At 40.1% G+C, this 24,655-nt stretch overlaps 2 protein-coding genes across 7 annotated transcripts in view; one reads left to right on the forward strand and one right to left on the reverse strand.

Moving 5' to 3' along the window:
* The window catches only part of MORC2 (MORC family CW-type zinc finger 2), a 59,511-nt gene extending 47,171 nt beyond the window's left edge, over positions 1 to 12,340 (reverse strand). For 5 of the 6 annotated variants that reach the window (XM_045791372.2, XM_087857218.1, XM_045791371.2 and 2 more), the window contains exons 1-3: positions 10,796 to 12,340; positions 4,347 to 4,400; positions 2,351 to 2,385 (exon numbers count right to left, since the gene is read on the reverse strand). In XM_045791372.2, the coding sequence (XP_045647328.2) occupies positions 2,351 to 2,385; positions 4,347 to 4,400; positions 10,796 to 10,863 (157 nt within the window). In that variant the 5' untranslated portion in view covers positions 10,864 to 12,340. The remainder of the gene's footprint in view (positions 1 to 2,350; positions 2,386 to 4,346; positions 4,401 to 10,795) is intronic. The other variant, XM_087857219.1, reaches the window with a different exon arrangement.
* Positions 11,373 to 21,980, forward strand: TUG1 (taurine up-regulated 1). Its single transcript, XM_045791536.2, has 4 exons — positions 11,373 to 11,397; positions 11,932 to 12,127; positions 12,333 to 14,712; positions 15,879 to 21,980. Exons 1-3 carry the CDS (start codon positions 11,373 to 11,375, stop codon positions 12,799 to 12,801), a joined length of 690 nt encoding a protein of 229 aa, XP_045647492.1. The 3' UTR covers positions 12,802 to 14,712; positions 15,879 to 21,980.
* Positions 21,981 to 24,655: the final 2,675 nt, after the last annotated feature.

The following is a 24,655-nucleotide window of genomic DNA, read 5'->3' on the forward strand; positions in this document are numbered from 1 at the left end:
AGTCAACACTAGGGTATTACTAATTCTATCATTGTACTCATAAAATGGGGTTGCTTTTATTCCTCCTGTTGAATATGTTAATAAGGCTCTGAGGTAGAAGTGTGAAAGTTAAGGACATCTCAGCCAAGATTCCCAATCTTGAGATATTTGGAGTAAATCAAGCCTTTTCCTAAAATGCTGTAGTGCTTAGTACTTCTATCACACCATTTATTCCTTAACTGCCTTGACAGCTCGCTCAAGATCACATTATTGTTCTCTAATCATCTGCAGAGTGCTGTCTCTCCAATTAAAGACTTAAATTCTCTAATGAGTACTTAGAAAGGCCCCATCACATCCTCCCTGGACTCTTCCCAAAGCACAACAGGAGTAAGAACACTGAGCAAAGACTAAATGCACAGTGGGCCTTTCATTTAAATTGAAATCCAATCGTTCAGTTGTATTCTGAGTGTAAAGGATTAAATTTTCTTAGTGAAATTCACCCACCAAAGGTGGTAGGAGGGGGCAGGGATGATCTGTGTTTAAAATGCTTCTTTCAAATAGACTCAGCTATGATGATCTGTCCTTTCAACGTCACTTGGAGTAGAGGCCCATTCTCTGCTTTACCATCTGTGCAGTGATTAAAACAACATTACTTTCAGAGGTAGCTGTAATGCTCCTCATTAAAGTACACTTGAGATGTAAGATACACACTGTGACTTGGGAATGATGCCTCCATTTGGCCTTAGGGTTTAAGTAACCATCTTCTAACACTCTTCTGCTATGCCTCTGAGATGTATCCCTAACACCTGATATTTACTTTGTTCCTTTCTTTCCTGTTCCTGTTCCTTTCTTCTAAAATTAAAAGTCTTATTTTTACCACTTTGGCATAGCCTTTTGAGCAGAAGGCTTTCAGAATTTAAGCAGTACAGCTGACTTTTAGCTGTTCTGAATTATTTTCTTTGCTCCAAAGTATATCAGGCATGAGAAATTCATCATATCTGGGGAGATTCTTCATAAAATGATATAACACTGGAGGTTCTAAAAATTACCTCTTACTTGTTTGCTTATTCCCATTTATGAAATAAGTCCACAAAGATGGGTTATTTGGTAACTGTATATTCCCACAAAAACACTTCAGTCTTCTCAGAAGCTAGTCAATGTTATTCAAGACTTCAGAAAAGTTTGTCAGAGACATATATTATGCTAGCCAAATTGGATTTAAAAGCCATCTTCCTCTATTTTGCTTCCAAATTTCTAGCATTCAAATGACCAAAAACATGTTGGTACAAACACTGAACAGGCAGAAAACAAACTAAAAATAATTTAAAATTTTTAAAAAGCCAATGGTAGTGACTAAGAATTCTTCCACTATTGCACCCACTCCAGAAAAAAAGAGAGAATCTCACTACCCAACAGCAGAGCCAATTAAATAAGCCAAACAGGAGACCCCGTTAATATCTTTCAATTCTGGGATGCCTAGGTTGTTCAGTTGGCTTACCATCTGACCTCAGCTCGCATCATGATCTCAGGGTCTTGGGATCAAGCCCCGGGTCCAGCTCCCTGCTCACTGGAGAGTCTGTTTGTCCCTCTCTCTCTGCCTCTCCCCCTACTCATGCACTCGTTCTCTCTCACTCTCTCTCTCAAATAAATAGAATCTTTAAAAAAAATCTTTAAATTTCCAGCAAAGCAGCTCTCCTTCCTACCTGACACTCTGCCTGAGAACATCTCCTCAGCAAACCCCAGTGCCAACCCAGTTAACCCAATTATTTTATGCAGCTGACACCAGCAACTCTCCAAGTCCTCACTGAGGTTGCAGAGAGAAACTGGCCTCCAACAACATCTCCCTTTGGCTCTAGTTACCAGTAAAATCAACCAATCAGTAATCCAACCAGCAAAATCACCAGTACTTGGTCACTTCACTTCCCACTACTCTACTCCATCATCCCATAAATCTCTCAGTGGCTATCTAAATAGATCTATAGGGCCGTCTGGGTGGCTCAGTAGGTTAAACATCTGTCTTAGGCTCAGGTCATGATCCCAGGGTCCTGGGATGGAGCACCGAGTCAGGCTCCCTGCTCAGCGGGGAACCTACTTCTCCCTCTCCACCCCACCTGTGCACGCGCGCACTCTCTAAGTAAATAAATAAAATCTTTAATAAATAAATAGATCTATAATCTAGGAACATGTTAGTTTCTTTACACCAATATTCTTGGTTTCTATTACATGCCTGACCAGAGCTGCCCTATTTCTACCCTATGACCTAGAGTAATCATGCCATCTCCCCAGGTTCTTAGGCATTTCTTCTCAGGCATAGCAATAAATGCATTCAAAGGAACTGAACATGAGAAGAAAGAACTGACATCTGACTTACCTGCGTAAATATCTATTCTGGTGGCATCAGCATCTCTGCAAAATTAAAAGAGAAGAAACCAAGATCCAAATGAAAATATGAAATATCAACCATCAAAATACATAGTATTTTAAGTGGGATGCATACTATTTTGAGTCTATTTTTAGGAAGTCACACAGAAATTCTGTATCCATTAAAGTAGACTTTCATACTTGGCAACACTATTTTCCTTATGTGTCTGTGAAACAGTTCTGAAGCTCTAAATTATTTAAAATAACCACATGACACATAGGGCCTGGATACATCTTTTTAATACAGATTTCACAGTAAAAACATCTAAAGGATGAAAGAACATTCCCCTCTACACACTAAAAAATTACTCACAACTATGTTTCCCCCACTAATTTGATAGCAATCATAAAAAATGTTCCAGTAACTTGTCCGTTTTTCTTTTGTACAAGATACTAGAGGAAAAACATCATCTGCCACAAAGCCTATGAAAAATCAGGTCTCTTACACAACTAATGAATCATCGAGCCTTACATCGGAAACCGGGGATGTATTGTATGGTGACTAACATAATATAATAAAAAATCATTAAAAAAAAAAAAAAAGAAAGAAAAAAGAAAAATCAGGTCTCACAGTATATACATTACAGTCAGCGGACTAATTGACAAGCCTGTAATCTTATCCTCCCTAACCTAGAAAGGAAGTTGGGGCACTCCATTAGACTCCAACCACAAGCTGAAATACAAGTTCAGTCGTCAATAAAGGCTTGAAACTAATCAGTCCAATTCTGCCAACCGCAGGCAAGGTAAATGAGGCACAGAGAGTTTCATACATTTTAAATGCAAAAACCCCACTCAAATCCATACAGTTCTACATGTACCTATTCCCAAAAACATAAAAGCAGTTTCAAATATGAGAAAGACAGGCAATATATGTGTATGACTCCCAAGAATCTCCAGTTCACCATATGATATACAAAAAGGCAGTCTGCCACAGCACACCAGGGTCTCACTAAGCTAACAAGAGGCACATTCAAACACAGTTCCATTAAGCTATAGCATTTTTAAATTGAATACTAAAATTATGAGTCAACCAGGATTTAAACAAAATGGGAGTTTTTTGATTAAACAGTTTGTTAACAAACACATTTCCATAAACAGTCCAGTGAATAACAATAAAAGTAATAACGGTACAGGATTATAGTATAGATATAGATACAAACAAAAAATTATCAATAAGGTCGTTAACTGGGGATCGGCTTAGAAAGCACCTCTACCAAAAAAAAGTACCTGTCTCAACTCTTACCCTCTTCCTTCATTAATCAACACTTGGTCAATAAGCAATGTGTCTGAATTTCATGTTTGCATTCAGAAACAAAACTGAGATAATATTTTCATAATTATTAACAGAATCTTGATTTGGATATTACTATTTATTTTTGAGCCAACCCAAACTTCTTTCCAGTCTTACACAGTAACATTTATATATCCATCACTAAGAACTCAGTACAACACAGTGTTAAAGAATTTCTTCCAAGCACAGCTGCTAACAATAGAAGACACCTTGATCAACTGGAGTCATCTGACATTAAAATATACATTTTGAGAACACACATAACTCTGGCATAATTTTAAAGACTTTCCGTGGTGTACTGTTCTGAGAGCACAAATTAAATCAGATCTTGTCTGTCCCATTAACTTGATTCGTAAGTTTTTATCTTAATTCCCTGCATTTCACTACAATTATCTTTCTCTAATACACAAGGGAAGATAACTTTGAAGGTCATAAGTTCATTATTTTTAGGGAAAGCAATGGATGAATTAAAGTCAATCAAGTAAACCAGAAGTATCAACTAACATGCTATTAAAAATACTTTTGGGGTAAGAGACCTCTTAGGAGTGAATTACAGCTGCTTACAGAATTGTCTTCCTCCCACGTTTTCAGAAGCAAAGGTCACAACGACCCAAAAAGTTTTCAAGCACAGGCTGTATGCCTAAAGACTACATACCTTGCATTATCAACCAGTTCAGCAAGAGCACCAAACAAGAATTCATGAGTAGTTCTGAAATGATAAATACTAAGAATCAGCTGAAGAATTACAGAATTTAACTATGACACCTAGTAAGTCAAGGTTATAAAATGTTAGTTTTTAGGAAAAAAAATCTAAAATTGCCATTTTTCCTGTCAATTTATACTACTGAAATTTAAACTTCCCCACAATTAGAGCCTTTAAGAGCCTGCTAAGCCCCCTCAAATGTTAATCAAGTTCTGCTATCTACTCATGTTCTTACTATGTTAAGAAACCCACTGTGAAGCATTAAGATTCCTATGTATACTACAGATTTAAAAGTTTTTTCACTAATGTTCTGCCTAGAAAAAATGTGTTTTATTTTTCATTGCCTTAACCACCTATCAGTTTCTGCATATCTCTAAGCATGCTCAATGGACAACTTGCTAACATTTTGCTTTACCAATACTTGCATATTATCCATTGTTGAAAGAAGAAAACCCATTCGTTTCTGTGCAGTTTGTACACAAAATATTACATATGGAAGTGAGGAGAAAGGAGAGAATAATCTATTCCCTGACATTTCAATTCTAGCTAAAAACAACTTTCTCCACATTAAAGAAAGGGATTGAAGACCCTCTTGTACAATTCCTCTTAGGACAGCTTGGTGTGTTCTTCCTAGGGTCCCTTTAACAAGATCATCTCTCTTCTAGGAGGCTGCTCAAAGTTGGGTTAGGTAAATACACAGTTACCATATTATTTAGACCTCAATAAATATGATATTTATGCACAAGATGAATCCTTAAATTCTTTCTCCATTTACATTCTCTTTAATTTGTGCTATTTCCCATAAAAGTCCTTTTTTTAAAAAAAAAAAGATTTTATTTATTTATTTGACAGAGACAGACAGCCAGCGAGAGAGGGAACACAAGCAGGGAGAGTGGGAGAGGAAGAAGCAGGCTCCCAGTGCACCAGCCTGATGTGGGGCTCGATCCCAGAACGCTGGGATCACGACCTGAGCCGAAGGCAGACGCTTAATGACTGTGCCACCCAGGTGCCCCCATAAAAGTCCTCTTTAGATATAAAAGTTAGGATGTGTCCACCTAGAAACCTTGACTTTTGATAAAAAAATAAAATCTTTAACCTAAATAATACATTACCATCATCAATTTTTCAAAAATAAATTATTCCAGCTGATTTTTTTTGTATACCATTTCAGCCAATAGACAAAGTGAAAATTTCTGAAAACTTAGAATAAAATATACCAAAATTATACAACTGATGTTTGGGATCTCTGATCACTTACTATTATCATGTAAAACAAAAAACAAATTGTAAAATATTTGCTTATAAAATAAACACCCAAAACTGAACTGTCCAGGAACCCTGGTTTTCCCTCAAGTAAACCTACAAATTTTTACAATAGTAAATTTTAAATTAAAACTACTAGTTATTAAAAAAAAGAGAAAAAAGCAGTTCTTGGAATTTTAGGAAGAACTTTTTCCCATGAGATCAGTGAATATATCTGCTGTTAATCCAAAGGTGGTACCAATAAATATCTTACTAAAAAGTATAAATTTATCTCCAATTCACATAGAAAATAGAGCTCAAATTCTTCTGACCAAAATCCAATCCTTAACTATTTTACATGAAAAGAAAAACAATTTCTAAAAGAAAAACCTACAGAAAATATATCTTTAATTAAAAAATTTAAGTCTCAATAATCACCTTAAATTCTCCAAATTATCAATTGAAGAAACAAAGTATTCTGTAGATTACTACGCTAAAAAAATAGGGAGAAATGTTAAAAAATTAAGGTGATTTGCTAAAGGTAATATAAATTAAATCTACCATTTGCTCTCAAGCTTTCAATCATTTTCCTGTCTGACTTAGAAATGGCTTAGAAACCTACAAAGTGAGTTAGTTTTCTATACTCTAAATGTTTTTAATTTTGAGCATAGTTATATAAAAATATAAAATAATAAATTCTACTGTAAAAGTTCTCATTTTAATGAGAACCTGTACTTTAACTATAGTCAAGGAAACTCACAAATATAGCTCCTGTAACAACAAAAGAATACAACCATAATAAGAATGGGACAACTTGTATGCAGAATCTTTGGAATAAATATGTTTAAGAATGAAGTACTGGCCTTTGGTAGTGAGAATAGTGAATATTAATAATCTTGAAAACTAACTCTGATACCCTTTGAGATCAGGGCAAAGAAATAAAAAACAAATGGCAACCGCTTCTCAGCAATACATATTTCTGACTGCTTCACATGAAAATGAGACATTCAGAATTCAGTAAGATCTCAAAAGGGCAAGTACAAAGTTATCTCTGGCTAAGTTTTCACTGCTTTCTACACAATGTTTAGAAATGTGCCTTGTAAATTCAGAAATTAAAGAAAACATTCTAAATGGCCTTCACTGTTCCACAGAGTATCAATGCTGTTCCACACATACATATTTCAGGTAAGTTAACAGGTATCTTTAAAATGTAGCTAAGGGATACTTTTGTGATATGTAGTGACACAAAAGGGGTCTTTTGTGACAACCGTTGGGAAGGTCAAAGACAACACTCATCATCTTCTCTATACCTTCAACTGATTATGGGTCCTACTAACAAACTCTAAAGCCAGAGTTCTAAATATTTCTTAAAATCGTAAGAACCAAAAACATACCAACATAATTTCTCCCCTTTTCCAAATAATATTCACAGAGACACATTCATTGCTTGCTAGCATTTGAAACAGGTATTTGAATAAATATCAAAGAAAATTATTTCCACAGATGTAAAGATTCTTTCCATGTTATCCAAGAACAGTCAATTATCTGGAAAAAGACAAGGATTTTTAGCAAATTCTCACTTTCAATTGGCTTTTTTACCATTTGTGCCATGATCAAAATAGTTCTGCAGCTCAGCATTTCCACTGACAAATTCACGGGTAAATCTACTCATTATGTAAGGAAAATGGTGTCCCTATTTATATTCAACCTGAATTTAAACCAATAGATTATCCACGAGTCCATCATACAGTGATAGCTTCTGCTGTGTTCTTGGAGATGTTGACAACAGTTAATTGCCTTAATTGCTAGAAAATAAAGCTGAGTAACTAGAGCAACCATTTTACATTCAAATGGCTTTAGTATATTTAGAGTGTGAACCCACATTTCAACTAAGTCCCCCAAAATATTAAGTCTCTAGAGGTAAGGGGTTCCTCTATATTCACTACATATATAGATAAAACAAACCAAAATTTTCATATTGCCAAGATAATTTATTAAATGTGCCAACAGGAATTGACAGAGAGCAGGAATCTTACACTTAAGCATCCTTCTCTATCAGACCACTTAGCAGTACTGCAGTGATGTAAGACATGCATCTTATAAAAAAGGAACATCACTACCACCACTGTATCTGGAATCTAGCACCTAGATTGCTCATGAACTACTAGTAGTCACGTGACTACTAGTAGTCACAAAACCCACCACTAAAGAGCAGTAACAGCATAAAACCACTTTTATTTAATAACCATAACTTATTTCATACTAGCAATCCCTGTATTAAAAGAAAGTAGCCTAGAACTTCCACTTTATCGTAAGAATTTCCCAGGCCTGCTTTAAATCTTAATGCTGATGTAACCAAAACAACCATCAACAGTTATCCTAAACATCATTCGAAAACAAACAAACAAAAAAAAAACCCTCAAGACAGATGTTTACTGTCTCCAACAAATGCTTCAGAATTTATTAAGAATATATCTGCCTAATGACTACCACCGAAGAGGAAGCTGCTACACTGACGGACTTCTGGTTTATATAAATTATTATACACTGAATAAACAATAATCACCATCTATTCAATGTTTACTGTGTACCATGCATGAGCTAATTACTTTATAAACATTTTACATAATCCTCACAGTGTCAAATTAGCCCCCTTTCATACATGAAGAAACTGAAGATCAGGGAAATCAACCTGCCCAAAGACTCGGCCAGGAAGCAGGCAAATCCAAGCTTAGCTAGTTCCCAAGCCCATGCATGCTCCTTCCACTTGCACCACACTGATTTCTATTCTTCTAGCCTGCCCGGGTTCAGCCTGCAAGTCCAAACTACATGGGAGGTAAGCAAAGGGCCATACCTTTCATGATTCACAATATGGCAATATTGTAGATGTCAGACACCCTATTATGGTCTTATGTTTTAAAAATTAGAACAAAGGAGAAGGTACTATAAGACAAATCTTCCCATTTCTAAAGGTGACACTGCAACACTAACACAGAGAAGATCCATCCACCATCACTAGGAGAAACAAGTCACACCTGATGAAAATTTAAAACCTCGTTTCCTCTAGAAATGAATTTCCAGTTATGTCACCATGATAAATCTTGAAATTGGTTATAAACTAACTTATCATGGTATTCTAGGGTTGATATTTTCTTCTGGCAGGATTGGATACATCCAAAAGTACACAATTTCAAAGGTGTGATCCAGATTAGAGAATCTAAAGCTTCCAAAATGGTACAGCCAACCCTCAAATGTTCATGCAAGCAGGTGGTTCCAATTCAATATGGGTAAGTCAAATTTCACAGAAAATTCTATTTGCCTTTAAACAAGTGACTTAACTAGAGCTTGATTCTTTACCTTAGTTCTGCTCAAGTGTTAATAAGATAGCAAAAGAAATAATATTCCAGAACCTCAAATTAAAGGTTTTTGAGATAAACTGAACACTTTCCAAGTAGGAAGTAAACCCTTTGCTTTAGAAGCAAAACAACCCTTAAAGGTAAAACTGACTAGACTTAGTACTGCCTAATGGTTAAAGACACTATGGCCAGATAAATCTTATTGCCTTAATTCTTGATGCCTTAAATTTGCCACTTAGCAGATGTGCAACTTTTGGCATGTTACTCAATCTGAGCCTGTTTCCTCAACTGCAAAATAGGAATAATCCTAACCCAGCAAGGTTACTATAAAGATTACTTTACACATGTTTAAAAGTGGCAAGAAGCAATTAACTGTTGTAACTATTGTTTTATTATCAAATAAAGTCTTTGGGGTAAGCTGGAACAACCCACCCAGTTTCGTAAGTCCCATTCATGGTCTTCCAAGGTTATCGTATTGTCTGTCATTCCAAGTTTGGCCTCTCATTCCACAATTCAGAAATGAAGTAACCATTTCTCAAACACAATCACCTGTGAACATCTAAGTGGCCTTCAAATGCTTGTTCTTAAACATGGCAGTTCAAATATTAAAAAGAATACTAAAGATTTTGCCCAAGACTATGTTATCAACTAGCTAAGCAAGGCTGATCTGCAATCTTATCTACATGGGTTTCAGATTCATCATCCATAGCATGAGACTTCACTTAAATGGCCTCTACAGTACCTACTCTAAAATGTTCTAGTTCAATAATAAGCTTCCTGAACAAAAAATAAAACCAGGCTATCACCATTTGGCAATTCACTTCACTACTCAGAAAATCTTTATTTCCTTGATTGGAAAGAGTAAACAAAAAATTACAGGCTCTCATCACAAATAACATATTGTCCTTTTCCATAAGAAGCTAAAAATTATTTTACTATTACTAGATGACTGAAGTCTGTATCAACCCTCAAGGTGATTCTTCAGATCTCTGGGCCATTCAGGTAGCTGCTCATCACTTCTCCAGGTACTAAAATGGTAGAATACTTACCTTCATCTTTACAGTGACAAACAAATGTATTTAAAACACTATGTGGTTATAATCCCACCGAATTACTTCCAAGAGAATGGGCATAAGTATGAACCCTGAAACATTCCAGGTCAACATGGGATGATGATAATCTCTCCATGAACTCAAGAACCATAAACACATGTGTTCTGTGATTTGCACGTACTTTGGGGAAAGGCTATTTAAATTGTGGGTTTAAACAAGTTGCCATTTCCTGCTTAACACATAAAATCTATATGGGATGCAGGGACGAATTCCCCAGAAAGGTAAGGCCAACTGTTTGCTGAAAAGAGAAACTAATCATTTCTTCTTACAAGTTGTCATTTAAAGGTCTTCATTCTTTTTTTTCTTGTTAGAAAAAAAGACTTGTTATAACCCAACTGTTTGGGCTGTTGTCACTAAAGAGACAGTTGATTCTAGAATAGTCCAACTTCTGGCGATCCAAAGAAGAATACTTGTTGGATTCCTATCAAACACTGGAGTTTGACAACTCAAGGTATGGACTTCGAAAAACTAAAATTTGCATTTGATCAAATATATTTTGATCCAACAAATGAGGATCATATTCTTCTGGACTAGCAACAAATATTTCACTGATCTCAGTTCTTCAATACAGAGCTCAAGACTCATCCAATGATACATCCCCAAAAGTAAAAAAGCAGAATTTTCTGGGAAAAGGACTTCCGTATTATCAGGCAATGAGCAGGGACCTCAGTAGCACCTAAAGGATACTTACGAATTTGTATGCAGATATTCAAAGGTTAGCTGAGCTCGATTCAGACTGCTGTAATTTGTGAAAGCCATGAGTGCAGTGAGGTCTTCAGGCCTTCGCCCACTAACTGGAAAATATAACCCTACAATGGAATAGATTTTCCAGGATTCCTTCCAGTAAAGGTTTGGTAAATCTGTGCTCCTTACTGTGGAACAAGGTTACCTACTATCTATTCAAAATATATTCAAAGAGATGTCTAAAACTACAATTGATTTCGCCTTTAAGTTTTTTATCTTCTCAATGACTATGACGGAATATTCTGGAAAAAAACGGTTATAAATCTGTAGTCTTCTTAGCATTAAGTTTCAATAGTTCAAGGAGTTGAATGTGGACGGTGTTGGAGTAGATGGTACTGGAGTTGGGAGGTCTTATTACTGCTCCATCTTCACGTTCTTCAAGTCTTCTTTTGTTCCTCCAAATTTCCGATCAGAAAATTTACCAATCCGGAAATTTACCAACTTCTGTCATAAAACCGGACAGTCACCCATTTCTTCACCACCAATGATCCCAGGGTTCTTAAATAGGCCCCAGGCTGGCGACCATGGAGTCGATGGAGTGCATATGGCGTTAGTTCCGGCTTCACCACCTCTTAACTGAAAAGTCTCCTATGCGCTGATGACGATTTCTGTTTCCAAAGCCCAGACCCAACCTAGCTTGTGCTCCTGTCCCAATCTCCTCAGGGTAGTGGGTCAAATTACCTCACAGTGACCCACAAAAATGCCTCAGAATTGACCCGCCCAAATCACCTGAGGCGGGCAGCGCCCCTCCCCCACTTCCCTCAGACAGAGGCCTCCGGCTCTCGGGCCCTTCCTGGGCCTCGGTTCCGAGGCCGCCGCCTCCTCACTGAGAGGAGTTAGTCCCAGCTTTCAAGGCTCGGGTCGAGGGCTGTGTGGAGAGCGCACAACCCGACCGGGCGTTGCCCGGTGCTCAAAGCTGCCTTTGTCCCTCCCCACGGAATTGGAACCCAACAACCGCAGGGCGCTCTTGGAACCATGTGCTGCCTCCGCCGCCGCTGCCGCCGCCGCCGCGAGACCAGCCGCCCACGCGCCGCGCTGGATGAGATGATGACAGGACTCAGCACCACGGAATTCTGCGTTTAGGGCTGCTCTGCCGCCGCTGCCGCAGCCGCCACCGCCACCTCAGCCACCGCTTTGTCTCCGCTAGTGCACACAACCCTGGCCGCCTCGCACACTCCCCGACGCCCCAAGCCCCCGAGGCCTCCGCGGCGCATTCGGCCAATCACAGAGCCGCAGCTCCTCCCGCCCCCGCCCTGATGCGACGCCTCCTGATTGGCGGGTAGCGGGTCTCCGCGTGACCGGATCTTGCTAGCCGGGCCCGCCCCTGTCACGTGAGAGCGTGCGCCTCTCTTCCTGCTTTCATGACCCTCTCCGCCATTTAAAGAAACAGTACCGGGGGCGGGCCGAGCGACGCAGCCGGGACGGTAGCTGCGGCGCGGACCGGAGGAGCCATCTTGTCTCGTCGCCGGGGAGTCAGGCCCCTAACTCGAAGAAGCCCTGGCGCGCCCTCCCCCCCTCCCCGGTCTGGTAGGGCGAAGGAGCGGGCGCGCGGTCGATCGAGCGATCGGTTGGCGGCTCTTTCTCCTGCTCTGGCATCCAGCTCTTGGGGCGCAGGCCCGGCCGCCGCGGCGCGCGCCCGGTGGCCGTTGGCGCTCGCGCCGCGTTTTTCTTCTCGTACGCAGAACTCGGGCGGCGGCCTATGCGTTTGCGATTCGACGAGGAGTCGTCCGGGTGGTCGGCGGCGGCGGGCAACTGCTCCGCCCCGCTCCCGGGGAGGCGGCGGCGGCGGCGGGATTTGGCGCGGCCGGGGAGGCGGGGGTGGCCGGGGCCGGCCTGGAGGCCTGGCGCCACCCTTCGGGGCCTGCAAGGACCCAGTTGGGGGGGCAAGAGGGCGCCGGGGGATGGTTGGTGGTGGGCTTTCTACTTTGCCTTTTCCTCCTTATGCCCCCTTAGTGAGGGGCGGGAGCTCCGGCGGCAGCTCCGGGGTGGGGAGACAAGCCCCGGAGTCGGAAGAGCTGGGTTTGCTTCCGGGCCTAGCCACCAGCTGGCCGAGTGACCTTAGGCAAATCACTCTGTAATTTGTCGGCGCCTCAGTTTCCTCCTTTGCCTATCAATGTTTGTGGGGTTGAAAGCGCTTTGTAAAGTATAAAGCGTTGGTGTACGTAAGGGATGATTATTGTTTGTAATGGGGTTTTTTTTTGAGTTGTAAGAAAAGTTAGCAATTGCCCAGTTCTTGGATTTTGAACCTGGGAACCTTGGATTGAAGTTGGAGATCCCCCAAACTCCCCGAAATTGTATGCAGAAATAGTGGGAGTGTGCATTTTTGGGGAATGAGGATCCATCGCCAGCAAGTTATCAGAGGGGGCTGTGACCCAGAAGAGTTAAGAACTACAATTGTTTTATGCCACAGGGAGGAAACTGAGGCCTAGATGTCATTTGGGACCCTTCACAACCGATTTGAAGCCCCTGTTTGAATCCCTGGGATATGTGAGCTGTTTCTATGCATAATGGATATTTGGGGTAACAACACTCCACTGCTTGGCTTCTATTCTGAGTCCTTTCCTTTTACCATGGGGTGCCTGAAAGGTGGCTGACACGTTGGTATGGTTAAATGGCACCCAACATAAAGCAGCTAAAACTAGAAATGGGTGTGTTCTCTAGTCCCGACAATTCTTAGTGTTCTGCTTATACTGGTACCTGACTACCGTTCTCTTTCATTGACCGTTTTCCACAACCATGGTTGCCATCCATTACTTGCTTCTCTTTTATAGCCTTAGTCTGTGCGGTTGGTAGTGAGCAGGCTTATTTTTAAATGGTGCTGCCGAGTCCAGCTAATTAATGGTGCCGGTGGATTTTTAGCAAGCTGGCTCACTGGAACAGACTAAGCCAGGCATGGAATTCCTGAAGATGTTTGGGGGTTTGTCTTTGTTAATTGAAGGTTAACATTCTCTGAAGAGTTTTGTTAATGACATCTGCTGAACTTAAAAATCAGTAGATTTGGAAGTGTTTCGATGCTTAACTTTTTCCTGGCTTGCTTTGTATTCTGTTTGCTTGCAAGTGTGTTACTAAGATGGCCAAAATGCCAATTATTGCTTCTTTGTTAATTGTCAGCTGCTTTTATCAAATTCCAGGCCATCGTGCAGCAAACACTATAGAAATGTTTGAACAGTTGAATTTCAAACATTTTCATTTTGTGGAGTGGTGCTTACCAGTGGTACAGCTCTAAGCAAGTGAACATAAACACATTTAAGTGTATTTTGTCTGGTTAGGTGTTTACCTGTTTTGCTATTTCATACAAATGTCTGAGAAGATCAATTGACTATTCCTTTTACGTAAAGGGCAGAGACAAATGATCTCACTTCCAGAGAAATGACTGTTTTGGAGAAAAATGTGTTGGTCTTTTAGCTCTTTTGTTATTATCTGGATGTACCTCAAAAGAATCTTAAGACTGTGGTGATCTTATAAGATGCTTTCCTCGGGAGAAAGGAGGAGAAAAAACAACTGGAACTCGAAGCTTGAAATTCTGTGACAAAACATGAAATGTCCAGGATAGGAGGCCAAAAAGGTTTCACTACAGTGTTCTGCACTGGCTGGAGCAGATTCTTTTCTGTGTAGCCACGGCATGGATTTCCAGATTTTCAGATTTTCAACACCTGCGACCTGAAGAGCATGTCAGGATGTGACAGGAACTCTGGAGCGGAATATTTTTGTTTTTGAATTTGGGGGCTGTTGACCTTGCTTTGAGAAGAGACAGCAACTGAGCAAGCACTGCCACCAGCACCATTACTGGGAATTTGAAGACCTGAGTTTCTACCAGACCTTCAGTGCAAACTCTAGCAACACTCCCATCAAAAGTGAACTACGGTACTTGCCATTTTCCAAAATGCCTCATTCTTTACTTACCATCTCTGCACTTTAATTCATGCTCTCTACTTTGGAATGTATTCGTCTGGTTCTTCACCTGTCAGAACACTGCCATTTCCTCAATATCCACGTCAGATGCTCTCTACTTCATGAGTCTCCTTAACTTTTATCTTTTTTTTTTTTTTAATTTTATGTTATGTTGTTGCTTATCTTTTAGCTCTCTTTGCATAGCATATCTTGTGCAGTAGTAATTTGCAAGCATTTGCTCTCTTCCCAGATAGCAAGCGCCTTGAAAGCAAGGGCTTTGTTTGAAGGATTTTTGCCCGCACGTACTACTGCATATGATGAAGCATTTCATAAAAAGGAGTGATTTAGAGAGTGGGCTACCGAAATAAACACGCAGTAAGCGTTTGCTTAATTGCCGCGTGGTAACCTAATTACTCTTGATTAGGAAAAAGGACACTAGTTACAGGTCATGTTTCTGTGTTCCCTGGTGGGGTTTTTTTTTTGTTTTTTTAAATTCTAAATTTAAAAAGACTTAGGGAGCCCTCAGACCTGAAGAGAAACTGATATATTGCATAGGGTATTAACAGAAGGGTGCACATACCGGGGTCTTATTCCCTGGGTACCTTATTCTCTCCCACACAAGATGGAATCTTGTTAAAATGAAAGTTAAAGACAGCTTTTAAAAGTACAAGGTCATAAGATAATTTGAAGAAAGCATTGGAAAAGGAAGAAGGGCAAGATCTCCTTTGATGTTGGTATTTAAATTTAAATTCAGTTCTTCTTGTGCTACCATCGGAGCCACTTCTTTCTCCCCGGTCAGGCACTGCTCAGCAGCCTGAATACAATCAAATTACTCCCCCAAATTATGAGACTTATGGCAATTCCTGTTTGCTGCTTCCCTAAGACAGTTTGTTCTCAAGAGTCAGGAAGCAGTCCCTGCCAGAGAACTCTTTCTGTTCTTATCATCACTAATTGTTAATCAGAAAGCTTTTTTTATTCCCCATTTATCATTTGTCAGCTTCTTAGCTAGGCTTATCAAGAATTAGTACCCGTCAGGCAGCTGATATGCTGAGAGCACACCCACCCCAGGGTTGGAAGAGTCCTGTGTTTGTAATTCCATGCATTTGTTATCTTACCTGTTTTGTTCCTGTCCCTTCCAGTCCTGTGCCTCCTGATTGCTGAGTGTTCGCCTGGACCTTCTGACCACCTTCCTTGTACTATTCCATCAGCCTACAGATCTGGTACCTGGATTTTTGCCCTTGGTGATTCCTTCACTTTACTGCTGAAGAAGACACCATTCCAGTGGACCACTGTGATCCAAGAGGCATTCAACCATCATGATGTGGCCTTCACTTCCACTCCTGTCCTGTTCCACCCAGATTCAGCACAGCCCTTTACAGTGAAGTCAAACTGTTTAAGCCAAGTAGCTGAAGCTATTTTATCACAACAAAGGCCCAATTTGTTCCTTGAGTGTGCATTTCATTTCTTCAGTTAAAGCCTTCAGAGACACATAGTAAATTTGGACCAGAGGATTTTTAGTTATCAACACTGAAGAATGACAACATCTTTTCAAGAATAGCATTGGACCATACCCCACAATCTCAAATGATTGAAATTCATGAAGTGTCTAGGATCCTATCCAGGTCACTGGACCTTATTCTTTTTCCACTTCAAGTCTATAGTAGCCCACTGAATAGAAAGCAGATATTCTGACCAGCAGATATTGGGATTAAAGCAAAGGCACAGTGAACTCACAGCATCTTTGGGATTACTCAGGAACCAGAACTTTTCACACAAATACAAGAAATTCTACCAAGGATTCCCTTTATCTAACAGCATCTCACAAAGCTCCAGTCAGATTCCAGAAAAGACCTCTTGATACATCCAGGTAGAACCTATAATGGTAATCCCTATGTTTATATGGCACTTTATAGTTTCAAAGCACTTTTACATGCATTAATCCCAATTATCAAAATAACACAGTAAATTATAATCCATTTTTGCAAATGAGGAAATGGAAATTTAAAAGGTTATACAAGGTGACACAGCTACAGAGTGGTAGAGGTCAGGCCTTCTGACTCCCAGTCCAGTTCTCTCCACGGAATGAACTTAGCCTCTACTTTACCTGCAGTGTTAAGATGACTGGAGATTGGTAACCCCAGAAAAGTTTCCAACTTCCTGATCTGGTACCCTCAGTAGTCAGGATGTCATAAGTGTAATCTTGTGATGGCCATACCTAGACCAGAATTCCATGGCAGTACCCCTAAGGTTTAAGAGCAGACTGTCTCCATAGTGGTAGATTATTCCAGTCAACAAGGCCATGTTCATCTGACGATAAGACTACGTAATATGAAACACAAAGCTACTTTAAGATCTGTTGTTCATATGGTATTCCCAAATTCCCAGATGGCCTAATTGGAGATCACTGTTCATGTTTTGTCCTCTTTTTTTTTTTTCTCTAAGTCCTATTAATAATTCCTAGACACCAAGATCTTACCTATGGCCGGCCCTCTACCCCCAAACATTTACTTAACATAAGTCCTGCATTTTTTTAGAGCAGTGCTATTCATACATGTGTATGTATATTTGATGCATACTCATAACATATATGTAGAGCTTTGGTAGTCCTGTAAGATGGTAAAATATGTGTTCCTCCCCTGATTCAGTGTTGTGTATTAAAAGATCTCAGAAGGCTTGGAACAAAGAGCCTCGTTGAGCTGTTTAGCCCAGTGTGTCCTAAGTTTAATCAAACACAGAATGTTACTGTTGCAGCATTCCTTTAAATGGAATGGGGAAACTGCTTTAAAGCAGTATAGCCAGTGCTTCCTGATTGCCCTGGAGACCCAGGAGTAAACCACATCTTTGAAGCCCCTCCCCCCCATTTCTTACTCTGTCAATAACTGCTTGAATTGGTATGTCTTTATCATCTGAAGGACCCACACCTTGACATTACCTCTTAATTTTCTGTTAAAGGAACCGCTAGAAGATTTGTGGGGATATATGGGGAGGGAATGGGGAAAAGTTAATGTTGCCCCCCCTAAATTGGATGAGTTCCATGACATTTAGCAATATACTTCTCTGTCCTTAGAGTTGTGCTGTAAATCTAGCTCAAAGGTATTGAATCTCAGGTGGGTGAGGAGATTGGAAAGGGAAGGGAGGAGGAGAAGGATGGAGAAAGGGGGGAGGAGGGATGAGAAGGAAATATTTTCTTAGAATTTGAGTTCTAGCCCATTGAGATCTTACCAGTGCTTGAAGAGAAGTCATTTAGCCATGGACTTGGGATAATATTTCCAAAGAAATGGAATGCATTTTGCAGATGTATGCTGACTGCAAAAATCCAGTGCTATTGTCACTTAAAACCAATAGCCTGTTCTCTGATATTCACAAACGCAATTTGGGGCCATCAGAATTTGTAGCAAACTTGAATGTTAACTTAATTCTGTAATGTGGCCCATATTAGGGAAGAATGACTAGGAAAACACCTTCTTGGCTTACCACAGGCTTTGCTCACAGTTTCTGGTTTCTGTGACCTATTTTTTGTATTTCAGCATTTTGTGAACAACTTATTCTTAGATCATTGGTTTTCCAAAGGCTTTGTGACCATGAAGCCCTTTGGATGAAAACTATGTGGAAGCCCAGAGTAAAAGAGAAGCTGCTGTAGATGAAGCAGGAGTGGGGGCCCTGAAAGCTGCCACAAGCATCTTCCTTTACCACCATGGTGACCCCTAAAGAGACTTCTTTACAACACCTAGAATTCTTCAGAACACAGTTTGAAAACCACTGCCCTAGACAACATGTGCAACCTAACTGGCATTCTGATGATCTGTACCTCTGCCCAACCCAGTCCATGTTCAGTTGATGCTGCACATTCTTAGGAATACTTAACTGTGGGCAAAGTCAGAAAAGTGCAAGAAGATGGGCATATCTTGGCCCCCCCCAGAGTAGTCATGTGGGCTGAAAGTGGTCTCAAGTGGACCTAGACTAGCAGCTCTGTACCCCCAGATGGATTTCAAGTCAGTGATACCTGGGATTCAATGTAGTCAGCAATTCATACGTATTCTACACTGACCCACCCCCTTACCCAGCTTCCTTAACAAACACCAGATGCTCTAGTGGTACTTGAAATACATAACTTTGAAGTCTTGATCCTCCTTGGATACCTGAATCGCCAGGTATTGAAGCTGGTACTAAAGTTGATGATGCCTCATTGAGGCCATATTAAGCCAACTTGTACATTGGACCTCCCATCATCAGCCATGGTACTCTACTTCGTGTGCAGGGGATAAACATTAACTATGAAAGTAGAACTGAGATTCTGGCAACATTACCTAAAAGGGTACCTGATTCGTCTTATTCTCAAAACTACAAGTCACTGACTCAGCCAGTGGCAGTTACACTGCTCCTTGGTTATTCAGTTTAACTGCTATTGCCAGGATAAATGAGCTAGTAACCTTTAAAAAAATTTCCTCCATCATTGGCAGATCTGCTCCAAAATTATGAATACTCTGCTGTAACTACATGTAACACCTGATCCACAAGAGACTATTTTTGAACATCCTCTCTCATGGGTGTGATTTTAAATGTGATCCTTTGGAAAATTTTCTTCTAACCAGTGAGAGGTGTTCTTTTGATGGCTCTTTCGATGTCTGGTACCATCAACTACAGGTGTTAGGGATATTTGGAGGTAGGCCTTTTGACCAGGCCATGGTAGCTTGCTTGCTGGGCATCTCAAGTTGCATATCGTCTACGTTTTTGCTGGAAATGTAGACTGACTTGAAAATCTACAAGCCTGCAGCTAAGATTTTATCAGTATACTCAAGAGCTTCCTGCAGCTTCTTCCTAATGTTACAAGACCACAGAGTCTTGTCTTTGTGGATGTTTTCCTGGAATTTCATCTGTCTCAATACTGTTGTTTTACACTGATTGGGAGTGGCTGACTTCATTCCTTGCCATGAGGTACTCTCAGGCATTAAGACACTTACCTGTCTCTGCAGGATGGATTCAATTCGTGAACTCCCAGACCAGATCATGTCAAACAAGTAGACTTCGATTTGTGTCATGAGAAAGATCTCAGTCCCTTATTTCACAGTCTACTTAAGGGCCAGCTGTCCTCAAATATACTCTAATGAATGCACTGGTTAAATGTTGGGAATGGTTTCTTTGTATCTTTGTCTCTTATTCTCTAGACTAACCCTGATTACATGACTCTGTCTACAAATCATCAAACAAGGCCTGCACATCCTCAAGTAATAAAAATTTAATGACTAGCTTGCTTGTATATACAACTATTGTTTGTTAATAGGAAGCTATCTACAAACTCCGTTTTTCTACCTTCAGAATGTCAGCTCGATTTTTTCTTCTGTACTTACAGAAAAAGACACTGATCTACACTGCCAGTCATTCCCTTTAATCCTGTCAAACGCAGTCAAAATGAGGGTCTTAAGGTGAGGATGATCATCTGTTCAAGAGTCTAATATACGCTGTGTATAAGAATTGATGGTTGAAAATGAAGAAAGCCTAAAACTGAAACCTAGGATCTTAACTACTATCTCCCTGCCTCAGATCTCAATCTAAGTCTTTGAGCAGCACCATCCAACCAATCTAAGGCCTTGTTTATAAGCTGATTCTCAGAGATGGGTCGAGTTTCAGAAGATGGAGACTTGATTACCAAAGAGAGTAGGGCCAATCTTCATCAACCTGGCTCTCCCAGCCTTGTCATTCCCAGATGTAGCATAGACTCCTCAACAGAACCTCAAGTCTGAATTGAGAATATAGCCGCCTACTGAGCTGAAAGTTCTTGGGCAGATAAACAGAAAAATCAAAGCTGCTATACCTGACTGGCCTTTAAGATCAGAAAATGGTATCCAGAATAAACCCTAAAGAATGTCCCCGGAGTCCTGAGGGTAAAAACTAATTTACAGAGCTTTGATTATCGGTCTGCCCATTCTTCCAGATCACATCCTGGCTGTTGGTGTGGCTAGCCCTGCTGAAGGTACCCTGTTTGCCTGTTGAGACTCAGCCCTTGTATGCCTTTTTTGACACGTTGCAATCAAGACTGGTTGTGCTTGAGAACTACAACTGGTATCAGCCGGTCTCACACTCAGTTCCACAAAGGAGTTTTGAATAGAAGCAACCTACATCTCACCTCCCCACACCCCCTGCCAGGACTTAATGTTCACGACTGGAAGGACCATGCTATATACTACTTGACCAGCAGCATTTCTTTCTTTTTTTTTTTTTTTCTTAAGTGCAGAGTAAGCCTCTACGCCTATGTATATTTCATCATGTTCAGCACTCGAGACCCCTTCTACCAGATCGGAAGGACTACAGCAGATTGAAAGCACTGTCCATTCCTCTCTTCTGCAATAATACAGAGGTGACAGAAATGTACCAGTTCACCTTGGCAAAAGACTAAAGTAACACAAGAAAAGTTTTCCACTGAACTTAAAACTTACCACTGACTTCAATAGCCTCACAGAACTATTTGCCAGTTGTTGTCCTGCGTCGTGTCAGCAAGATGGTTGAGCTCTCAGATTCAAGGCCACTGAGTTTACTTCTGTTGAAACACTATTGCATCATCCAAAGTCCGCTATTGGACACGATTAGTCCATTCATATGGATTACAAGCTTCTTGAGTACAGGACAAACTTACTCCTCATGATGTTTTTTCAGAATACTTTTATTATCAAGAAAGTAACAATGCCAGCTGTTACTGAACAGAGACTTAAAACTTTTTCAGTATCTGGTCTTACTGACATCAGTTGTTTCTGATTGATCAGCATCCATTCCATCTGTTTTTGTATCAACTCTGTGATGTTTCCTGGAACCACTTTTCCCTCTCTTCAGTCCACATGGTTCAGACAGTCTGACCTAACTTTAAACTTCATGGGTGGACATGTTAATTCAGACCTGATCAGTCAGCATAGTCCATCTCTTTCACCATAATGACTGGTTCTGGAATGGTCGTGTGATCCAAGTTGGTCCAGTGATACTCAGCCCTAGGAGTTTTACTGAACTGTGGAGGAGAAGCTCAGAAGCTCTCTTTACTGAGGTTGCTCGGCTTTGTAGTATGAAAAGCTCAAACCAACAGGGCCCACCATATCAAATGAGCCAGAGAATGAAGCCAGTGCAGAGCCAAATGATAGAGAGACTTGAGTCCTGATGACAACGTTTGTGCCCCTGGATCCAACCGTGCCTGAAGCTAGTATATCCCTATGGACTTTTCAGTTATGTGAGCCAATAAATACCCTTTTTTGCTTTAAGTTACTTGAGTTGGGTTTCTGTTGCTTAAAATTGAGTCAGTCCTGACTAGTATACTGTCTACCAATATTGAAACTTGACAAATTCAAGTATTTATTAAACTGGAGTTCATGGCCATACTGAAGTCTTCCAAACCAGAAGATAAGTGAAACAGGAAGTGACAATGTTTAAGTACTACAGAAGCATAAAAATTACATGGTAGAAAAATATAGAAGAAAACCTGAATGCTTATTGGTAAAGGATTGGTTAAATAACACATGGTTCAGCCATATAAGAATCTACATGGCTGTTTAAAATTTAAAAATACATTTATTGTGTATGAACATGGAAAAATGGCCATGATATATTAAGTGAAACAAACTATTAATAGAAAAATGTATAGTATGAACTCACTTAAAAATTTGTTTATGATGCATAGAAAAGTCTAATGGCTTTCTTCAAGTAGTGTAGATTACATGAGACTTTCAACTTTATACATTTCTGTATTTGAATATTTTACACTATTCACATTACTTTTAAACGTTATTTAAAAATAAAGAATTTTCAAAATTAAATTTAGTACTTATTGTTTGACTTTGGCAAGTTACTTACCACTGAGCTTATTTTGTCAAATAATTTAAAATACCCATCTTTATGTTAGTGAATATTTAGATAAATATATTCATCATCCATTAGTGAAGCTGCCGAGTTTGTCGTACCTTGTTTGAGGAACTCAGAACTCAGTAATTATTTAATTTTTCAAGCATATCTCTTTAAATATCTGAGGGTTTTTTTGGATTATCAGGGTATCATAGTATCAGTGTTCATCAAAAATTTTTCTAGTTTTCAATTGATAGTAAAAGTCCTCTATTGCGGTGTTCACAGTAGGTAGGTAGAAGAAAAAAATCACGTTTTCTTTTAAATCCTTGAGTATTTTGAAATCACAGTCAAGTTCAATAGTGACCTTTTTATTGCTAAGTCTAGTATGTATTCATTTTATCTGAACTTTCAGCAGCACAGTCTGCTCCCATCATATCTTGGCACACTCTTTTTCCCTTAGGTATTGTGACACTTCTCATTTTCTTCCTGGCTTTCTGGCTATTGCTCCATTGTAGATAGTTTTCTTCTCCCCATCATTTAAATATTAGTGTAATGGCCATCCATTGGTTTTGCCTCCTGAGTCATTTTCCCTTTCCTTTAATGATGTATCTCCACTTTTTCTTTGGAATGCTATTCCTTTCCATTCTGTGGTTTTAGTAGAACTGTAGATTACAGTATTACAGCCTGGTAACCCCCTAGTTGATCATGTGATCCAAGGCTTGTCCAATCAAAATTCCCCTCTCACCAGGACTTTGAGTCTTAAGAGAGGTGATGCAAACAAAATCAGGAGTTGAATCATTGTAATGGTAGTGTCCCAAGGAAACCATATCGGAATTGGTGCAAGGACATCCCCATGGTGCCCTGGTTCCTGTTGTCAAGGCCTAGTTACCCAAATTTTCCTTTGATTCTGTAGACTACCATACATCCTCTTGATACATTCCCTTTTCATTTGTCAGCCAAAGCAGGTTTCTCTTGCTTACAGCCAAATGACTGAATAATAACAAATTGATACCAGAGAGTTAAATGGGCTTCAGATCATTAGGAACATGGAAGGTCGGGTATTCAGTCTGAATTAAAGGCAGCAAAAACGTGCTCTGTATTCCAGGGTGGGGGAAATTTAATATTGGCAAAGGAGCCAGTAAAGATACTTCCCCTTGTCATTTGGAAGCCTGTACCTGTTGAGGCAAAATGTGGATAACAGATAACCAGGTATCTGTTGACAGTAGGACAATTTGAAATGGATACGGAAGCCATTCTACTGGCAGTGTCTTCTCACTAATATGTACAGATGTGTTGGTGACGGTTCAGTATGCTAGCAGATGCATAAATTGTTGATTTCAAGGTATGGTTTAAGAACTAAAGGACAGTATCACCCAGAAATTTACGTTCTCACCTTGGGGAGAAGAAGAATCCATTTTCTACAGTATGTTGAATGGAAACATAAAATTGTTCATGTTGAAGAATGCATGTACTGGGCAGCCAAGGAATAGAACATAGCAGTTGCATTTACCTAATGAGTGTCTTCCCCCCCCCTTTGAGAACAGCACCTCACCTCCCCTTTGCGAAGCTGCCCCTCTCCCATGCTACCAGAACGTAATATGTAAATGGCATATGAGTTCATGTTACTGAGATGTCCTCAGTTGCCCAGATTCCTGATTTTCTTGAATGTTAAGCTTCTCAAATCTTGGTGAACTGCCTTATGTCCCTCCAGTAAATTGCATCGGCCGTGCAGCCTGTTACACTTGGCTGTAAAGGTGTCCCTTTACAACCACATGCAGAAGCCTGGTAGCGAGGGCCAATTTTTGTTACTTACAGAGAAGCCCAACCAAATCAGTGTCCCTCCTGTGTCTTAGGCCTTCTTGGCCTACTCTGAAGAATCTCCCCGATTCCCATGGCTTTTGTTTGCAACTGTATGTTGATAACTTCAGGTCCCTATTTTCAGCCCAGACATTTACGGAGCTCCAGATCTGGATATCCCCCTGTTGGATGAACAGATACTTCACACTGACCTCATCATTTTTCCCTCAAAATCTGCTCTTCTAGTGTTCTTTTCTTGATACATGGCACCACCCCCCACAGACCAGAACACAGGAATTAT

Source organism: Ursus americanus, chromosome 30 (genome assembly GCF_024610735.1).
Source record: "Ursus americanus isolate L20-20 chromosome 30, mUrsAme1.1.p, whole genome shotgun sequence".
In the NCBI taxonomy this organism is placed as follows: Eukaryota; Metazoa; Chordata; class Mammalia; order Carnivora; family Ursidae; genus Ursus; species Ursus americanus.

Coding starts and splice junctions, on each gene's coding strand:
- TUG1 (XM_045791536.2), top strand. CDS start 11,373: ATGGAGTCGATGGAGTGCATATGGC. Junction 11,398..11,931: donor GTCGATGGAGTGCATATGGC/GTTAGTTCCGGC, acceptor TTCTGCGTTTAG/GGCTGCTCTGCCGCCGCTGC. Junction 12,128..12,332: donor CGACGCCTCCTGATTGGCGG/GTAGCGGGTCTC, acceptor GTCAGGCCCCTA/ACTCGAAGAAGCCCTGGCGC.